This window comes from Hyaena hyaena, unplaced genomic scaffold (genome assembly GCF_003009895.1).
Source record: "Hyaena hyaena isolate Hyena2069 unplaced genomic scaffold, ASM300989v1 scaffold_157, whole genome shotgun sequence".
NCBI lineage: Eukaryota > Metazoa > Chordata > Mammalia > Carnivora > Hyaenidae > Hyaena > Hyaena hyaena.
In genome coordinates, this window is record NW_024080789.1 from 145,115 (window position 1) to 166,319 (window position 21,205).

General features: G+C 38.3%; 1 protein-coding gene across 3 annotated transcripts in view; it reads right to left on the reverse strand.

The window, feature by feature from the left end:
* Positions 1 to 437: 437 nt before the first annotated feature.
* Positions 438 to 21,205, reverse strand: part of G3BP1 (G3BP stress granule assembly factor 1) — a 34,352-nt gene continuing 13,584 nt past the window's right edge. For all 3 annotated transcript variants that reach the window (XM_039239501.1, XM_039239502.1, XM_039239500.1), the window contains 10 exons: positions 18,520 to 18,601; positions 17,886 to 18,059; positions 16,004 to 16,094; positions 14,513 to 14,606; positions 13,399 to 13,600; positions 9,588 to 9,689; positions 9,008 to 9,119; positions 8,681 to 8,809; positions 8,121 to 8,230; positions 438 to 4,610 (listed from right to left, as the gene is read on the reverse strand). In XM_039239501.1, the coding sequence (XP_039095432.1) occupies positions 4,404 to 4,610; positions 8,121 to 8,230; positions 8,681 to 8,809; positions 9,008 to 9,119; positions 9,588 to 9,689; positions 13,399 to 13,600; positions 14,513 to 14,606; positions 16,004 to 16,094; positions 17,886 to 18,059; positions 18,520 to 18,601 (1,303 nt within the window). In that variant the 3' untranslated portion in view covers positions 438 to 4,403. The remainder of the gene's footprint in view (positions 4,611 to 8,120; positions 8,231 to 8,680; positions 8,810 to 9,007; positions 9,120 to 9,587; positions 9,690 to 13,398; positions 13,601 to 14,512; positions 14,607 to 16,003; positions 16,095 to 17,885; positions 18,060 to 18,519; positions 18,602 to 21,205) is intronic.

Consider the following 21,205-nt stretch of genomic DNA (forward strand, 5'->3'; position numbering starts at 1 on the left):
GTAAACATTTGTTTTTTTAAAAGACGAAGACACACTGGATGACTGCAAGTCCCTTATGAATCTGTGACACTGGCCACATTCCAAGGTACTCCTATGGATTTCTGTAACTGGCCAGGTCACATGGTCTATGGAAGTAACCGTGAAATTGATTTCCAATACTATTTTCCTCTCATAGAGAGCTAAGAAACGCTACCAGGTTCAAGTGGAAACTGGAGAAGCAGAGACTGTCCAAGGTTTTCAAAACAAGTCATATGATCAAAAAGTGAGCAACCTTAATTCTAAGCCAATACATAAGTATAATCATACATAAGAGTTTTTAGATCTCTGCTAATCAACTTTTTACTTTTCACTCAGGCCATTATGAGACTGTTTCATGAAAGCAAGAGCAAAGCAGATGAATTTCAGCATTATCCTGAAATAGCTACATATCCACTAAGAAGTAAAAAAAGTTTTATTTAGGTCACATGTGCTACCATTTCTCCTTTAATATAGTTTCATAGGAGTTCACAAGCCAACGTGTGGTCCCCAGAACCTCAATCACAGTAAACAAAAATTCCAAAAGGCATTACTACCTTAAAACCAGAAATCCTTACTCATCAGCAACTTCCCACACAAAATGTTGCTAAGTTTCTAACACATTCTTCAAGGTTTCTAACACATTTGTGGAAGAATAACTGTCCACTGCCCATTTGCGGTATATTAGACAGTTAGCTAAAACCCCATATTCAAATAAAAGTTGAAGTTGCTTTTCTTAAAAGGTTCCTAACTGCTGAACCAAAGGTCTTATCTGTATGCAGTTCCTTCAGAGATTCTTTTAAGTAGCACAAAAATAAAACTTCAATATAAACTTATCTTTAGATCAGTAGATTTGACAAATGCAACCATACTGGTTCTAACAAATTGCTTCCTATAAAGTGCCACGTTCCCCACTAAATTATTAAACTCTACAAGGATTTTCAAATAAAGGGATGAAGAGAAGTATCTGAGAATGGCAGTTATGAGCACAAAACACAACTGCTATAAACCCACCTGGATTAAGGGATTATAAAATTAATGTTACCTTCCACATCTAGGTTCAAGGTTATACGTGTATTTAAAATTCAGGTGAGAAAAAAACCCTAAAAACAAATCATTACTGTTACCACAATCTATAAATCAAAGGAGCCCTACAAAATTAAGGTTTCCCTATCTAGTTTACCTTAAAGGAAATGGAGAAGAGTAATTCTAACCTTTCTCTGAATGAGACTCAGGTCTCTGTACTGTGATAACTTATTATGGTCACGCCTTGTTCTTTAATATGTCACTCAAATGTAAAATGGGTAGGCATCAGGGTTCCAGGGAAAAAGCATCAATTTTGGAGGCCAATCTGCTCCTTGCTACATGGATGACTTAGAAGCCTAGTCATTTAACTGCTGAGATTTCTTCTTCATCTATTACTTTGGGAAAAATAGCACCTAATCCACAGGGTAATTGTGAAAATTAGTTCTCTAATCTAAAACTAAAGTGCAGTTCAACTAATCCTGTGGTAAGTAACCTACCCATCCAAAGCCAAAGAATGATTTTTGGATTATCCATTTTACTGCTTCCAGCAAACAAAAGCTCACAAAGTTGAAAACATAGGAATACAAGAGTAAAGCCCAATCCATGTATTTTTGTTAAGGCCTAAGATCTGCTTGCTTTCAAAAGGTCTTACAAGACTAAGACCCACTGAACCAAACTAATCTTACTTAGCTAAAATACTTATGGGTAAAGGGTTTAAAGCTTAACAGAAAAAAACTGTACATTGGGGCATTCTTACAGATGAAAAATAGTATTTTAAAATTCAAAAAGTTTAAATGTGATAAGTTAGTACTGCCTAGAGAAAATCTTGTCCTAACCTATTTTCACTTTCTATCTGTGGGAGTATATGTGTATCGAGGGTATCATGTTTATTCTATCAGCAATAATGTAAACAATGATATTAGGATTCTTCATAGTGTTAACCACAATGCTAAATCTGATACATAAAGTCCGTTGCTACTTAAAACTCCACAATCATCCCAATTCTGAGGACTTGAAATTACTAAAGCAACCTTACTTTTCTAAGCTTATGCAACAAGTTACAAAAAGCACCTAGCATATTTAAACCCACACATGGGTACAGGAAAAGTGAGATTATTAATTACCTGCAGATGTTACAGTAATTCCTGAAAGAGATTTCTATTTGATAATTCATTTAATTTATCTGAGGCTATTTTTCAAACCAAACAGTCTTCAAGTTGTCCTCATCCACCCCTTCCATGTTCCACACATTATAGGGAATGGGGAATAGCCATGATCTCAACGGGGTGTGCTTCCTTTTTATGGTAGCACTGTCAGCCCCGCCCACTAAATGCCAGATGTGTGTGGTGACTCCTCTTCCCTCCTCCCCAAATCTCACCCATTTCCAAATGTCCTCTAGGAAGTATGAACAGCCCCAGTTGAGAATCACTGCATCCACTTAAGTGCCCTTAAACCATGGAGCAGGAAAAACACCTATTGTGAAATGTGTGGTTTAGCATTTATTTGTGAAAAATGATTTCTAGATTATCCATAATTTATGACTTTAGTTACTACAACTTAAAAAGTTTTTTTCAAAAATATCTCCAGCTAAGTTTTTTCTTTCCACCACCGGCTTAATATAAGCTACAAACGTACAAGCTGAATGTCTTCCAATTATCATTGGCCTGGTCCAAATGAAGTTGTTACCAAATAGTTACTTAAACCGACCCAAAAAACAGCCATGTGACTCAGTTATGTAATTTTCTTTATGTGAAGGTGATGTTCCCAATTTTCAAATATCTGAGGTACTGAGGACCGATAATATCAAACTTCATTTTAGTTTAAGACTACACCCTTCAGCAAACCTAGAGTTTCCCAGTAATAGCAAAACAAACATTCCTAATCCTACTCATATACTCTCCTCAAACAGTCCTAAAGATGAACACTGTTAATAAATAAGTTAAATTTGACAACCTCACTGCCCTTCAAATTAGTAGGACAAGTTATCACACAAAGGCTTGCTTCACAAGTGTGTGAACAAAACCTTTACCCACCTCACTCCCCGCAAGAAATTAACATACTATGTAAAACGAATATTAGTCTATATTGCCAGATTAATTTTTCTTCCAGAAATATTTTAATAAAAATTGGCCATTTCCAAGAAAAACCCACTGTATGCCCATCAATAAAAGAGAACCATAACAAAACAGAAAATTTACCATGTGCCTATGATTTAAAGAAAAAACCGGCAGACACTCGAGCACAAAGTCCAATATTAAAGTCGTATTCCTTCTTATGGGCTGTGATGAACAGATACCGAAATAAAACTTAATACAAATGCTGGACTATTTAGATCAAAGGACCTCTATAGAAAGAAGCATGTCTGTCCTCAAAGGCATTCCAGTTTGAGACTCAATTTAAGTATAAGGCATAAAACAAATGAACAGAATACATACAAGGTGAAAGAGGGATTTCTTCGATTCCCAACATACTCTATACCTGGTAAAAACAAATCTAGACTTTTTTTTTTCTTTCAACAATTGCCAAGGCTGGAATCAAAGATAAATAGAAGGCACAACAGTTTTGCTCTGGGTTTTGTGTTCTTCGGATTTTGGAGTTTCTTTTTTTGTTGTATTTTGGGCTTGTTTTTGTTTTGTTTGTTTTAAAAATAAACAGAAAAGAACCCTACTTCAAAAGAAATCTAATCAATTGAATCCTAAACATTTAAAACCTATCTCACAATTTAAATTTAAATGGTAAAAACAGAAGGTTTTTAATTGTTTTGTGATCACGTATCAAAAGAAAAAAAAAACTCTACTAACACCTTTTATTCAGTTTTTAACCATACCAGCAAGAATCAAAACTGTCAATTTTTCCAATGGCAATTTCTACACACCAGAAGGTAGCCATGACTCTCAAAGAAGAAACAATTTAGATTTTTCCTGCCTTCAAAATGTTTATCAAATCCTGTGTTTCTCATAGGCTTTTGAAACACATAGAAAATAAGAAATAGTCCAATGAATGAAACATACCAAATGTCAGTAATAGGTAAGATACATTCCTTTGGGGAAACAGCTGTTAAAAAAAAAATCCAGTCTGTATATTCAAAAGTAAAGCAAGGAAATTCAGTCTTTTTCTCTTCTTTAAAAATCTGTTTTTCCTAAAATATCATTCCACAAAATTGGAAGTGAAGGACTAAAAAGGTGAGGAGAGGGAAGGGAGAGGGAGCACACATCATTAACACAAAAAGTAAAATTGTACAAACTTAAGCAGTTTATAATAGACTAGGGTCATACTCCAGGATACCAAATGCTGGTATAAGAAATTCACCATTCTGCAGGAGCTAGATTTGTACTGCTGCGTGAAGATCAATGAAGAGCAATTCACTGCCTTGGAGCAATTCCCCTTCCCACTCCAAATCCGGGTTTCTGCACCATCCCTCCACGGGGCGGGCCTCTCATTCCACCACCTAGCCCACCTCGAGGACCTCCGGGTCCCCGCAGGCGGTTATCTCGACGGTCTCCTTCCCGGGCAGCTCTAGTCTTCTTCTCTTCCACATTCAGACGGACCTCACCTCTGAACATGATGGGCTGCAGAAATAAAGGTGAGCATACTTCAAGAGTGCGTATGGGCTACCAACTCCCAAAGATAAAACCAACAAAGCTATCATAAGGTTAACCAGCAATTTACAAATCGGCTACATTCTCAGCTCAGTTTTTTTTTTTCAAACTCAGAACACATCATTAAACACATGGAGAAGTGGAGCTAGGTATGCAAACTGGTTCAAAAAAAGGACAATTTGACCAACACAGCAGCACAAATAACTCTCACTATACTTCCATAAGCAAAATGTTATTTTCCCATAGAATTATATAAATAGAACAATATAAGAATTGCCACCTTCCCCATGGATTTGAAGGCTTATATAAACTCCCATCACCTAATGTGGAAAGATTATGCTTGCATGTACTTAGGCAAAGTATGTATACATCTCAAAAACATCATTAATTTCATCTAAATAAAACTGTAATAAAATGCTATTTACCTTAACAAAATTTTGGACAATACTGAAGACAATAAAGAGGACCTTAGTGAAGGAAAAAAGATACATCCACACCAAGTCTTAGGCCTTGCTTTTAGCCCAATCCAAAGTAGAAAATAAAGGGTTACTAGAGATTTCAACAAATCTAATTTATGCTCCTGACACTTTTCTAAGTGACATTTTTTTGAGAGAGAGGAAAGGAAGAGGGAAGGGGGAGCGGGAGGGAGGGTTGGGGAACGGGCAAAGGGAGAGAGGGAGAATCCCAAGTAGGCTTCCAAGCTGTCAGCACAGAGCCCAACATGGGGCTTGAACTCTCCAACCATGAGACTATGACCTGAGCCGTAATCAAATCAAGAGTTGGACGTTTAACTGACTGAGCCACCCAGGCACCCCGTGATATACATATATATTTTTTTATTTTTATTTTTACTTTTTTTAATATTTTTTTTTATTTATTTCTAGGAGAGAGAGAGAGAGAGAGCGTGAGCAGAGGAGGGTCAGAGAGAGAGGGAGACGCAGACTGAAACAGGCTCCAGGCTCTGAGCTGGCAGTAAGCACAGAGCCCGAAGCGGGGCTCGAACCCAAGAACCGCGAGATCATGACCTAAGCGAAAGTCGGACGCTTAACCGACTAAGCCACCCAGGCGCCCCTATATATATATTTTTAAATAAATGCCTAAAAGTACTATGATAAGAAGTGTTCTATATGTTTCACACTTATTTTCTCATTTAATGCTTACAACCACCCTTCAAGAGCTGTCATTACACTACTTTAGAGGCCAGCAAACTAAGGGCCAGGAATGTTCAGGAACTTACCCATCGGTCACAACATAATGAACAATGGAAGAAGGAAATGAAGGCATCCTAACCAGCAATTAAAACCACTAGACTACACTACAGCATGTCCAACACCATGGTCATCAGTCTTACATAAAGTATTTCTGTACCCCTAAAAAATTACTGAAGATAGTATGGCAGAGGTCTGCCAATACGGGAAGAAGGGGGGGAAAAGACAAGCTACATTTGAAGCTCCCAAGTACAAAGAGGTGATATAAAAGTACACGTGAGGAAGCCTGCGGAAAGGGGGTGGGAGGGCTCTTTTGACCTGATTTATATTTAAATTTCTGATTAAATATGTATTTGTACACTCATAACACTAAAATAATATAAATATTTATGTAATGTTTTAAGATTCACACTGTATTAAACCACTTCACACACATTAATCTGATGCACTGTTCCAGACAATATTCTACATACAACAGGAAAAATAAAACCGTATTAAACTCTAATAAGGTGAGAGAGATTGGAGCTAGGGATGTTTTAAAGGGCAGGGTAGAAATAATTTGCATGAGAAAAATGTCTCAGACACACAGCCCCTTTCTGAGAAAATTTATTGCAGAAAGTTCTTCTGCCATGGCTTCTCCATGTTCATTAAAGGAAACAAACCCCTTACCTGGAACTAATTAAAGAGCTAGTCGTTTTGGTTTTTTTTTAATGTTTTTTTCTCCACTTATTCCTGAGAGAGAGAGACAGCATGAGCAGCGGACGGTCAGAGAGAGAGGGAGACACAGAATCCGAAGCAGGATCCAGGCTCCGAGCTGTCAGCACAGAGTCCAGCGTGGGGATCAAACACATGAACCGCGAGATAATGACCTGAGCTGAACTCTGATGCTCAACGTTCAACCGACTGAGCCACTCAGGTGGCCCCTAAAAGAGCCTATTTTAACTAAACTGCCAACTTGTAACTAAAAAGCCAGTTATCGGGTCTGACCTCTTTTGGCCCACTAAGAATATCAAACCCTCTAACGATGAATATCATACCCCGTATGCTGAATGATGGATTTATCCAAGAAACTTATGGGACATTTCTAGGTTCAGTATTCGGTGCCTATGCTAGGAAAAGCCACTGTCCTCTCCTTACTTCTAAGTGTTTCTGCAGCCGATGCATCATAAAAATAGTGGTCAAATAGTTTGAAAGATTAAATACACATTTGCAGATTACAGCTTAATGTTATGACAACAGTAAACTTGGCAGTTTAGCAATCAACATTCTGAAGAAGTATGTAGAGTTCTATAGAACCTCTGGGAAGTGATGACGTACAAGATTTTTATTGCATGGTTAAGAAAATGTCTAGTTTTAATCTGAAACTGACTCGTTGTTGGCAACTTTTGATGAAAATGCTTTGTAGCTGGACAGGTGATGGTGGCACAACATGGATTACAAGCAATTAAGTTTTACACTTTAAAATGACTGGGAGGCCTGGGTGGCTCAATCGGTTAAACATCTGACTCTTGATTTAGGCTCAGGTCGTGATCTCACGGGGTTCATCTCATCGAGCTCTGCGCTGAGAGAATCTCAAGGCCTGCTTGAGATTCTCTCCACCTCTCTCTGTACCACCCCCTCCCCCAGCATTCTCTCAAAATAAAATGATTAACTTTATGTTATATGAATTTCACCTCAATTTTTTGAGTTTTTTAAAAAATCCCACACCCATCACAACAAACAGTGTTTTTTTAGTAACTTTTGTTCTCTACTACTAGTACAGAAAGTGTTTTGTGCTAATGAAAGATGTGGAGAAAGGGAAGGTTTCTTAAGAACCACACAGTAGTAAGTCTCCAGATCTACAAAATCCCTCTATTATTAGAAAGCACCAGTGGGAAGAGTACTGTTAATGACATTGGTTCCAGAGAGCAGGACTCTAAACCTAGACAACTGCCCTGGGGAAATGGGCTCTTATCTTAGTTAAAAGTAACACTATTTCATCTCCTAAACCAGAAATGACCAAGGAAAGAAATCTGCATTAAGTTTCAGTGCATTGGTAACTATTAGTTAACTCATTCTCATCATACGACTCAAAAATAAAGTTATTTAGACAGAAGTTTTATTACTCTAAACTCTTAACAATAATGGCCCATCACAATGGAATATATTACCAAAACATGTTGGAATAAATTGCACTTTCCATGTAAGTAAGACATAGTTGTAAAATGACTATATTCAAAGATCCAAGTTATTCTTATTAAAAAAAAAAAAATCAAGATGAAAAACTGCTTACCCTGTTGCTAAGGACCTTCTGAACAGGCTCAGAATCATCAAACACAACGAAACCAAAATTGGGTAATTTCCCGCCGCTGTTAATGCGTAGCTCCACCACATTCCCATAACCTGAAAGTGAAACAAAGATTCTCAAGTTAGCTTCTTAGAACATATCCTTTAAATATTATATACACACTAACCAATGACAGCCACTGGTCAACATGTGGCTACAGACCACCTGTAATGTGGCTAGTCCAAAATAAGAAGTGCCACAAGTGTTATCACATACGGACTTCAAAGACTTAATATGGAAAAATATAAAATAGCTCTTATTTTTACATGTTGAAATAATGTCTTTGATACACTGGGTTAATGATTAATATTAAATTCTCCAGTTTCTTTTTACCTTTTAAAATGTAAAAAAGACATAATTAAATAAAATAACCACTAGAAAATTTAAAATTACTTATGTGGCTCATCTATTTCTACTGGAAATAGATGTATTAGATGAATCTAGTGTTTAAATCTCAACAGACAGATGTATTAGTTAAATCTAGCATTTAAAACTCAGTAACCTACTTTGAAAGAAATCTTTAAGTTCCGATTTATCCACTTCATGTGGCAGATTGCCAATGAAAAGTTGGTGACTATCAGGGTGTCGCACAATTCTTCGGGGTTCCACATCACCTTGCTCACCAGCCTCACGGACTTAAGAAACAAGAGCAATGAAAGAGAAAGACATTTTCTGTGACTATTTCATTCAATAATTTTCTTCTCTGCCCCCAAACACAGGAAATTCCATCAGCTCCATAACTGTTTTTAAAGCAGAAAATATCAACCACCCCTAAAGAACAAGCTCTCACCTCAAAATCCCCCAAACTAGAAGTCACCCTTCTGAGCTCTTACTTGGTCTAGGTCCCCTCTGGGGAGGAATATTTATTCGTTGCTCTCGCACTCTTTGATCCCTCTGAGGCCTCTGCGGCGGAATCTGAGATTCAGGCTTAGACTCTGGACGAGGCTGAAAAATTTGTAAGTTAACTTCTGTATAAAAACAAAGCAAGCTCACCTTTTATCTTGTCAAGTTTCTTAGCTAACAATAAAGTTTAAAAGAAAATGACAGGGATGCCTGGGTGGCTCAGTCGGTTAAGCATCTGACTCTTAGGTTTCAGCTCAGGTCATAATCACATGGGTTTGTGGGTTTGAGCCCCAAATCAGGCTCTGTGCTAAGAGTTCAGAGCCTGGAACCTACTTGAGAGTCTGTGTCTCCCCCTCTCTCTCTGCCCCTCCCTTGCTTGCTCGCTCTCTCTCTTGAAAATAAACATTAAAAATTTTTTAATAATAAAAAATAAGAGAAAAAAATGACAACTCTCTCAAAAAGGAAATTATTAAAAACCACCCTGTATTCTTCTTTGCTCTATGTACCAGTTCCCACAGTGTCCAAACCAATGTGAACCACTTTACATGAAATACAAGCTTAAAAACTCACCTGTGAAGCTGGTACTTTAACAACATGAGGTGGTATCCCAGTAACAGGGACAGCTCCACTGGGTGGAAGATTTTTACTGGTCACAGATGCCCAAGAAAATGTCTAAGGGAACAACAACATTAGTTGATTAACCCTATCAAAATAATATAAAAGATATTAGTTCTTAATATCTTGTATATAATATATGTATCACATTTTCGTAAGCAGAATGTTGTTTCTAAGTATCTTGAGATTCCCTTTCTTCCTCTACTTACAAATTTAGTTTTAAAATCCCCCAGGATTAGTCATCAAGTATCAACAAAATAAAAGTTTAAGGTCTAAGAAACTACCTTCACTCAATTTCAGGTTTGAGAATCAAAGAAAATTCTCTTTCCTTCAAAACCAGTTTCCTTTTAGGATTCTCCCAATTAATGGTACAAACATCAACCCTATTACATCAACTTTAGAATTCCCTTTAACACCTTTTCAATCCATATCAAATTTCCCAAACCTTGCTATTTACAGCTTAACTACCTTCACTGCCACAACCTTAATCCCAGGTGTCAGGATTTCTCTCCAGGGCTACAATAGCAGTCACCTCCCTATTCATTCCTTCTCAATCCAGCCAATTTTTCTCCCTGCAAGCTCAACTTTCCTACTCAACTCATCACTGACTGCCCTCTAGAGAGAGACCAAGAACCCTGTTTTACCAATACCTTCCACACCCAAAACAATGCCTAGCAGAGGCACTTGAACTGTTAGACAAATGATCTAAGAAGGAACCTTAGGAACCCTGGCCCTGTAAATACAGCACAAAACACATTCCTTCACAGAACATCAAATATAATGTTCTGTGATTCCAGCTAACATCATCCTGAAATAATTCAGGAGTAACTGAAAAGCTTCAAAACTGTGAAAATCAAGTATTCTAATTAGAAAAGCAGCTGTAGTTCAGCAATTTGTTTCTACCTCTACTATAAACTTACTCTCAGTTACATTTCAGAAAAAAAGCAGGAAAAAGTCTGTTGTGCTGATATGTTTTTAAACGGCACATTACCATCTGTTTTTAACAAGCATGTCATATTTTTTTAATTAGTTTATTATCAAGTTGGTTTCCATATAACACCCAGTGCTCATCCCCAAGAGTGCCCTCCTCCATGCCCATCACGCCCTTCCCCGCCCACCCCATCTGCCCTCAGTTTGTTCTCCGCATTCAAGAGTCTCTCATGGTTTGCCTCCCTCCCTCTCCCCAACTATTTTTCCCCTTCTCCCCTATGGTTCTCCATTAAGTTCCTCCTAATCTTCCTATACGTGCAAACATATGGTATCTGTCCTTTTCTGCCTGACTTATTTCGCTCAGCTTAACACCCTCAAGGTCCATCCATGTTGCTACACATGGCCAGATTTCATTCCTTCTCAATGCCATGTAGTATCCCATTGTACAGATAACCCACATCTTCTTTATCCATTCGTCCGTTGATGGACACTTAGGCTCTTTCCATGTTTTGGCTATTGTTGAGAGTGCTGCTATGAACATTGGGGTACACGTGCCCCTATGCATCAGCACTCCTGTATCCCTTGGGTAAATTCCTAGCAGTGCTATTGCTGGGTCATAGGGGAGTTCTAGTGTTCATTTTTTTAAGGAACTTCCACACTGTTTTCCAGAGGGGCTGCACCAGTTTACATTCCCACCAACAGTGTAGGAGGGTGCCCGTTTCTCCACATCCTCGCCAGCATCTAGAGTCCTCTGATTTGCTCATTTTAGCCATTCTGACCCGCATGAGGTATCTCAGTGTGGTTTTAATTTGTATTTCCCTGATGAGGAGGGATGCTGAGCATCGTTTCATGTGTCTGTTGGCCATCTGGATGTCCTCTTTGGAGAAGTGTCTGTTCCTGTCTTCTCCCCATTTCTTCACTGGATTGTTTTTCGGGTGTGGAGCTTGGCGAGTTCCTTATAGATTTTGGATACTAGCCCTTTATCTGATATGTCATTTGCAACTATCTTTTCCCATTCGGTCGGTTATCTATTAGTTTTATGGATTGTTTCCTTTGCCGTGCAGAAGCTTTTAATCTTGATGAGGTCCCAATAGTTCATTTTTGCTCTTGATTCCCTTGCCTTTGGCGATCTGTCACGTAAGAAATTGCTATGGTTGAGGGTCAAAGAGGTTGTTTCCTGCTTTCTCCTCTAGGGTTTTGATGGTTTCCTGTCTCACATTCAGGTCCTTTATCCATTTGAGTTTACTTTTGTGTATGGTGTGAGAAAATGATCTAGTTTCATTCTTCTGCATGTTGCTGTCCAGTTCTCCCAGCACCATCTGTTAAAGAGACTGTCTTTTTTCCATTGGATACTCTTTCCTGCTTAGTCAAAGATAGTTGGCCATACATTTGTGGGTCCAAATCTGAGTTCTCTACTCTATTCCATTGGTCTATGTGTCTGTTTTTATGCCAATACCATACTGTCTTGATGCTTACAGCTTTGCAGTAGAGGCTAAAGTCTGGGATGATGATGCCTCCCGTTTTGGTTTTATTCTTCAATATTACTTTAGCTATTCTGGGTCTTTTGTGGTTCCATACAAATTTTAGGATAGTTTGTTCCAGTTTTGAGAAGAATGCTGGTGCAATTTTGATTGGGATTGCATTGAATGTGTAGATTGCTTTCGGTAGTAATGACATTTTAACTATATTTATTCTTACTGATCCATGAGCATGGAATGTTTTTCCATATCTTTGTGTCTTCTTCAATTTCCTTCATAAGTTTTCTATAGTTTTCAACCTATAGATCTCTTATATCTTTGGTTAGGTTTATTCCTAGGCATTTTATGTTTTTTTGTGCAATTGTGAATGGGATCAGTTTCTTGATTTCTCTTTCTGTTGCTTCATTATTGGAGTATAAAAATGCAACCGATTTCTGTACGTTGATTTTGTATCCTGCAACGTTGCTGAATTCATGGATCAGCTCTAGTAGGCTTCTGGTGGAGTCTGTCGGGTTTTCTATGTAGAGTATCATGTTGTCTGCGAAAAGTGAGGGTTTGACTTCTTTGCCAATTCTGATGCCTTTTGTTTCCTTTTGTTGTCTGATGGCTGATGCTAGGACTTCAGCACTATGTTAAACAGTGGTGAGAGTGGACATCCCTGTCGTGTTCCTGATCTCAGGGGGAAAGCTTCTCGGTTTTTCCCTGTAGAGGATGATGTTAGCAGAGGGCTTCTCAAAAATGGCTTTTATGATGTTTAAGTAAGTTCCTTCTATCCCGACTTTCTCAAGGGTCTTTATTACAAAGGGAAAGCATGTCATATTTTGAAACAAAATATTTAAAAAGTGAGAGGTTGTTGACATGGTGATAAAAGAGAACCTGACATTTCTGGTCTAAAAAGTATTCAAGTTTCCTTAGGCGGGAAAGAGAATTACTTTTATAAAACAGTAAGTGTCGGGACGCCTGGGTGGCTCAGTTGGTTAAGCATCAACTTCAGCTCAGGTCATGACTCACAGTTCGTGGGTTCGAGCCCCATGTCAGGCTCTGTGCTGACAGCTAGCTGTCCAAGCTAGAGCCTGGAGCTTGCCTCAAATTCTGTGTCTCCCTCTCTCTCTGACCTTCCCCTGCTCACACTGACTCTATCAGAAATAAAAATTAAAAAAAAAAAAGAAAGTGTCTTCTTATCTGAGGTATGGATCAATATGTAGTAAGTTTCCCTGAACAATGAAAACGTACCTATAAAAGTCAATAATAACAATATGTACCAATAATAACAATATGTACCTATAAACAATAATAAAGGAAGGAGGAGGTTTTTAAAAGCCACCTAGAAACAGAGAAGAACAAAGATATCTGCATACCCTCAGGTCCTCCTGGACTGTCTGCGCCATGTCTGCAGGTGCAGGGGAAGAACTCTTCTGAGCATCCTCAGGAGTACTTTCTTCCAACACTGGTTCAGACTTTTCCTCTTGGATTTCAGACACAGGTTCTTGCTCTGGTTCTGGCTCAGGATCAGGCTCTGGTTCAGCAACAGGTTCCTCTAAATGTTCTTCCAAATCATTGCTTTGGGAAATTTGAGAAACATCATTCTGCCTCTACTGATTTAGCAAGAAACCCAAGTCTTTATTAACTACAGAGACCGGAAGGAAGAAATAGTTCCCTCTCTCCAAGAAAAGATCTGAGTATTAAAACAAGACAACTTCTTAGAAAAGCATTCAATGAGCAAATCAGATTAGCTAAATTCTCATAAGCAAACACATCAAAAACAGATCAAAATGAATCAAATCGTGGTTTCTGTTACAACCCCGAAACTATCACAATTCACCTACACACATACTAAGAGACTGTATGGAAGGGGAAAAGAGTTGTTCGAAGGTTATAGTTTTAGTTTTGAGAGATGAAAAGTTCTAGAGATCTGTTGCACAAATATTTGCATATAGTTAACATTACTATACTAGGGCGGCGCCTAGGTGGCTCAGTCAGTTAAGCATCCCACTCTTGATTTCGGCTCAGGTCATGATCTCATGGCTTTGTGGGTTTGAGCCCTGCATGGGGCTCCATGCTCACAGTGTGGAGCCTGCTTGGGATTTTCTCTCCCTTTCTCTCTGAGCTCCTTCCCTTTCACCCTGACCCCTGAGCTCTCGCTCTCACTCTCAAAAGAATAAACATTTAAAAATAATAAAATCTTTGAGGAAAAAAAATCCCCAAATCTATTTTTCACTTATGGCCACGAAAAAATGAAACCAAAAAGCAACTGATGGATACTATTTAAGTAGTTCTCATTGTGCAATAGATATTAAACAAGTTATAACATTTTTGTTAGCTCAGAGATACCAAAAGCAAAAACCTTTTTCTAGGAAATCAGTTACTTTTAGAGATAATTCTGAGAATACACAACTGCCTTCCAACAAAGGGAAAGACTAGACAACCCAAATTCTCATGCAGCTCTGGACAGATCAACAAAGGTTTTCGTACCTGACAGTCTGATCATAGAAAGTTCCAGAATCATCAGGTACCACCTCGGGTGTCTGCTGTCTTTCTTCGGGTTCCTCTACCTCTTCCTCAGATTCTAAATGAGACAAGAAATTTAAAGCAATTTGTGCTTATTTCATTCTCGAATACAACTAACCCTTAGGACGAGTTTCAACTGTGCGGGTCCACTCATACATACATCTTCCCTCAATAAATACAGTACAGTACTATAAATAAATTTTCTTATGATTTCAATAACATTTTCTTTTCTCTAGCTTACTTTAAGAACACAAACAATAATATATTTAACATACAAGATACATGTTAATCGATATATTTGTAAGTAGTTTCCAGTCAACGGTAGACTAGTAATAGTTAAAAAGTTTATAGAGTTAAAAGTTCTATGCAGCTTTTTGATTGGGTGTGGAGGGGTCAGCATCCCAACCCCCAAGTTGTTCAAAAGTCAACATTATATTCATTTTTACAGTGTTCATCATGATCAAAAAAGTAACGAGGTGAGTGGGGGGATGAGTTAAATAGGTGATGGGGATTAGGGGTGCACTGTAATGAGCATCGAATGTTGTATGGAAGTGTGGAATCACTATACTAGACACGTAAAATAAATATTACACTGATGTTAACTGGAATTTAAATAAAAACTTTAAGACAAAACATAATGAAATAACAACATATATACAGAAAGTAAATAAAACATGGCAGTTTGGTAAAATCATGGGAAAGGCTGTAAGTACAGAATTAAGGCTAATGTAACGGTTGGGGTAAGAATAAGAACATGGAATCTGAGGTTATTTTGAGGCCCATAATCCAATGCAGGCTCTACCACCTAATGAGCTATATACAACATCAGGCAAATTACTTCTCTTGTCTCAGTGCCCTAATCTATAAAATGAGAACAGTACTTAAAATAGTCATCTATAGGCTGTTGTATTACACAATAAATATAAAGTACAAATCATTTCAGACACAGCGGAAGTACTAATATACTAATCATTATTAGTGTTTAGAGACCATTCTTCAGGGGTCTCTCGTGTTTCTAGACATCTTACAACTAAGGCAACGGCCACCTTTTTTGTTCCAGACTGTCTTTTAGAAATATTTATACAGCAGCCTCAGAAGTGTCTCCCTCCAGAACAAAGGGTAGGCACATTTACTGCCCGTTAAGAAAGATTTCGATTCCTTGAACTTAGGGTTCTAACTCCTGGAATGACCATGGCTACAATGCAGGTATCGTGTAGTTCATGGGGTCTACTACTGTTGCAATGAGTAAATACCTACTACTGACTTCAGTTTAGGTCTTCCATAAAGCCAGTTGACCTGTTAGATTTGAGTAGGTTAAAAACTTCAGCATTCCCCTGCCCTGACAATTAGAAGTTATTAATAAAGAATATAGAGTATAACAAAAACATTCAAGAAACCCATACTCTCTTCAGGTCAACCTGATGCCATCAAAAAAAATTTAGACAAGTAACTTACCCTCCTGAGGCTCAGTGACAAAGCCACCGAAGACCTCATCTTGGTATCTGAAGATGTCATTGTGAACGTAAAACTTGTTTGCAACAGAGCCCTGCAATGCCAACAAAAACTTCATTTATTCAGATTTTCACCAAAAGTCAAATCCCCTACACCAATGGTTCTCTACTAAGAGCAATATCGCACCACCCAGACACATCTGGCAATGTCTGAGGATACTTCAGTTTTCACATAGGAGGATGCAACTGAAACTACTGCTTTGAGGGCGGGGATGATGCTGAACACCCTACAAAGCACAGAACTGCCAGCTGCAACAAAGAATTACCTGGCCCAAAATGTTACCAACACCAAGAATGAAAACCCTTGCTCTACATTATAGCCATTAAAAACTACACCCCAATACACTGCTTCCTTAAAATACCACTAGATGGATAGCCAAACACTAGTAAAGTGTGTAACATGCCACACGTCTCAAAACGTTTTCTGAACAATAACTACATATTACCAACTGCCGCAGGTATTTAAAATTCCCTAAATCTGTATCCAATATTGATATAAACACTCAACAGTGCTACAGCTAAAAAGGTCTGCCTACAGTAGGTAGAAGACACACCAGAGTATAAATCCAACTGTCATTAACTAGTTATTCAGTTTCCAACACTGTCTCTTCATCTGTATTTTAAAAAGGGGGGCTAGGGGATATCACATCTCCATCTACCTAAGAGCTTTGGATATTAAATCAGACAGTTCATGTAGCAATGCATTATGTTATGGTAATATTAGATTCTTCCTCTTTAATTGGAAAAGGAACTTTAAACAAACTTAAAAGTAATTGGTAATCATATCCCTTGACTTTGTATAGTTAGAATTTCATCAAGTTTTATACTACAGATAATCTAGGCCATCCTCTAAAACTCATGACTAAAATGAAACATGTAATTTCTGAAAAAGACAACTAAGTTATTCAAATAGTAAAATGATAGGGGTTTTAGATTCATTATTCTGACAAAATTATCTTAATATTTATTTATTTATTTATTCAAGAGAGGACAGAGAGGAGGAGGAGAGGAGAGAGTGGAGAGAGAGGAGAGAGCGAAAAGAGAAGGAAGAGAGAGAAAAATGGGGAAGAGGAGAGACGAAGGAGGGGGAGTAATATCCCAAGCCCAACATGGGGCTCGAACCCATGAACCATGAAATCATGAACTAGGCTGAAATTAAGAGTCAGACACTTAACCAACTGAGCTACCCAGGCCCCCTGAACAGAAAATTATCTTCAGGGTAATGCTGAAGAAAACATCTAATCAGCAAGTCCCTATTGAGCCACTTCCACATGCTTATGCAGATAGGCTTCCTGACTTTGTTCAGTGTGCGCCAATCAGGAAGGCAGGACAAGTGCAATTCTTCAACATAAACCTGTGGCCCTTTCATGATAAGCAGGAAAAGAACCAGGGCTCCTTGAATAAACAGCAGATTCTAGAACCCGGGCTGGGGCTAGAGCTAGGACTGGGGCTGGAGCAGGGAGAGTGCAAGATGAGCCTGATACATCTTGTACCACAAAAGTTATAAAGTGCTCCCCCCACCGAAAACACAATAGATACTGTACTGTAGTTATGAAAGAATATTCCTTACGCTTAGGAAGTGCTCACTGAAGTCTATGAGAATGACTAGGCATGATGTCTCCAACCTACGTTGAAATGTTCTGAATTAAAATGATACGTAAACAGAAAAAGAATACAAATGGATTGACAAGTTTTGGCAGTGGCTTAGGTGAGAAGTATGTGTGAGGTATTATACTATTATTACAACTTTTCTGTAAGTTTGAAATTTCAAAATGAATAGTTTCTAAAAAGATTTGTACAACCTTTCACTGCTTGTTTCTTCATACCTCAGGAGCAAGGACAAATGTCTGCATGAATCTCCTCAAAGCCTGGTTGTTATTGGAGAGTAACCCCATCACCTGGACCACCACACCATCGTTCAGAGTGGCATGAGCATCAACATGGCGGATCTTAGTGTGGCAATTGGTAAAGTTTTGTGACATGACTTTCCTATGGATTTCCTAAGGAATCAACGGAAGACAGAGTTAATGACATTTACACAATCTCCAACAACAATAAACTTAATACAACACAAGTAGAGAGAATTTGCACGTTTAAATTCCAAACTACACAGACCCTAATTTGCCTTAGAATAGTATGTTCCCACTGACCGCATTGAGCTTCTTAAAACTGTCCTGAACTGACGTACCTAAAACATATTTAAAGTGAGATGATCCCCATGCTAAAACCAATTCCCTCCTAACAGAAAACTTTCAGAATACATCATTCAAAATAAGCAAATTTGACCCTCTAAGCTTTTCAATGGTTTTATTTACCAAATAGCTACTGAAATCAAAATTTCTAAAAAGACATTGAAAAACTTTATCTTTAAATATCAGCAAACCTATTAAATATGTATCTGCCTCAATATGGGTTATTTTCTAGCTGTGTGACAGCCTACATAAAGTTTGGGATGCTTACTTTTTGTCCGTAGACAGCATCTGCTGGCTTTCCATTTGAATCCAATCCCCCATGGACATAAGAAGAGTTCTTTCCATAAAATCTGTAAAACAGATAATTTACTTGTCAGTTACAAGTATCTTAAGAATTCATATTTACTTTTCATGTTTGGTATCTATTTGCCTCACTGGCAGACTCTTGGAAACAAGAATGTGTTTTTCATTTTTGTATGCAATCATAGATCCACTCCCTCCATTTCACTCAACATTTGCCGAACCGAAATAGATTTGGTCAATGAGGCAGAACACTTTACAAGTCATAAGCTCCAGATTTCAGAATAGGATGATTATGTTGGGAAAGATCTTGTAGTTCATGTCAGGAAGGCTACTTAGAATAAAGCAAGTTCCTGTTTTTACTCAATAGGAAAACAGGCAGTTTTAATACAGATGAGGACTTCTATACTCTTCTATACCTTAGAATATCTAATCCTTTTATATCTGGGAATGCATGAGGGGTTTCCATGAAAAACTCCGTAATTTAGGGGTGCTTGGTTGGCTCAATGAGTTAAGCATCCGACTTCAGCTCAGGTCATGATCTCACGGTCCATGGGTTGGAGCACGGTGTCTAGCTCCGTGCTGAGAGCCAGCTCAGAGCCTGGAGCCTGCTTCAGATTCTGTGTCTCCCTCTCTCTCTGACCCTCCCCTGCTCATGTGGTCTCTCTCAAAAATAAAAAAAATAAAAAAAAAAAAAACACTCCATAATTTAAAAACAACAACAACAAAAACAAAACCAGTAACTCATGCAGGTAAGCTTTAAGAGTAACTTTTAAGAATTTTTGCTGATGCATTAAGATCTTTAGACTTTAATTCCCCATAGCTGTAATTCATCTATATCCTCAATTGCTTTGTTTTTTCATTATAATACTGGATCAGGGGGAAAAAAAATACTGGATCAGGAAAGCCAGACACAGACACAAAGATACACCAAAAATGCCCCAACCCAGAAATAACTATTAGAATTTCTTGATAACTGGGACACCTGGATGGCGCTCAGTCAGTTGAGCATCTTGATTTCAGCTCAGATCATGATCTCACGGTTCATGGGTTTGAGCCCCACATCCACAATGACAGTCAAGAGCTTCCTTGGGATTCTTTCTTCTCCCCTCTCCTGCTCACTCACATCTTCTCTCTCAAAATAAATAAACTTAAAAAAAATTGCAATAAATGGAATGAAATAGATTTTTTGGTTTTCCAGTGCATATAAAAATTACGTCTACACTACACCTTAGTCTGTTAAGTGTGTAACAGTATTCTATAAAAACACATATATTTTAATTAAAAACACTTCATTGCTAAAAAAGATATGTTAACCGTCATCTGTACTTGCAGGGAGTCCTAATCTGTTCATTGGAGGACGGTCTGGCCTCGATGTGGCTGGCTGCTGACCAAAGTGATGGTTGCAGAAGTCTGGGATGGCTGTGCCAATTTCCTCAAGTTAAGACAACAATTCAGTTTCTTCCACCAATTAGCTCTTCCTTTCACTAAGGATTTCTCTGTAGTGTATGATACTGTTTGATAACATTTTGCCCACAGTTGAACTTCTTTGGAAACTAGAGTCAATCCTTTTAAATCCTGAGAGCCACTACTTTATCAACTCAGTCTACGTATATTCTTTTTTGTCATCAGAACAATCTTCACACATCTTCACCAGTAGATTCCATCTTAAAAAAACCACTTTCTTTGCTCATCCTTAAGAACTCCTCATCTGTTAACGTTTTATCATGAGATTGTAGCAATTCAGTCACATCTTCAGGCTCTACTTCTAGTTCTCTTGCTATTTCTACCACACGTGCAGTGACCTCCTCCACTAAAGTCCTGAACCTCTCAAAGTCATACATGAAGGCTGCAATCAACTTCTCAACTCCTATTCATCTTGGCATTTTGACATCTTCCCATGAATTGCTTCCTATAAAGACTGTTTCATCTTTACTGAAAATCTATGGTTAGTGCAGCCACCTTCATTAACTACCTTACTTAGATCTTCTGGATGACTTGCTGCAGATTCTACATCAGCACTTGCTACTTCACCTTGCACTTCGATGTTACAGAGACAGCTTCTTTCCTGAAACCTCATCAACTCACCTCTGCTAGCTTCAAACTCATCTTCTGTGGCTTCCTCACCTCTCTTAGCCTTCAGAGAGTTCAAGAGTTAGGGCCTTGCTCTGAATCTGGCTTTGGAATAAAGGAATGCTGTGGCTTATCTCATCTTCCATCCTACTACTCAAACTCTCTCATATCCATAAGGCTGCTCTGCTTTCTTAGAAGTCATGTGTTCAATGGAGCAGCACTTGTAATTTCAAAAACTTTTCCTTTACATTCACAACTTAGCTGACTGGCCCAAGCGGCCTAACTGCCTAACTTTTGGCCTATCTGAGCTTTCAACATTCCCTCCTGAGGAGACTACTTCTAGCTTTTGATGTGAAGGGAAAGACATGTGACTCTTCCTTTAACTTAACACTTAAAGCCATTATAGGGTTAAGTAGCTGGCCTAATTTGAATACTGTGATATCTTAGGAAATAGAAAGCCCAAAGAGAGGGAGAGAGATGGGGAACAACAACCAGTCAGTGGAGGAGTCAGAAGACATACAGCATTTATTGAATATTAAGTTCACGGTCTTCTATGCCTGGGCATGTGCCACAAAACAATT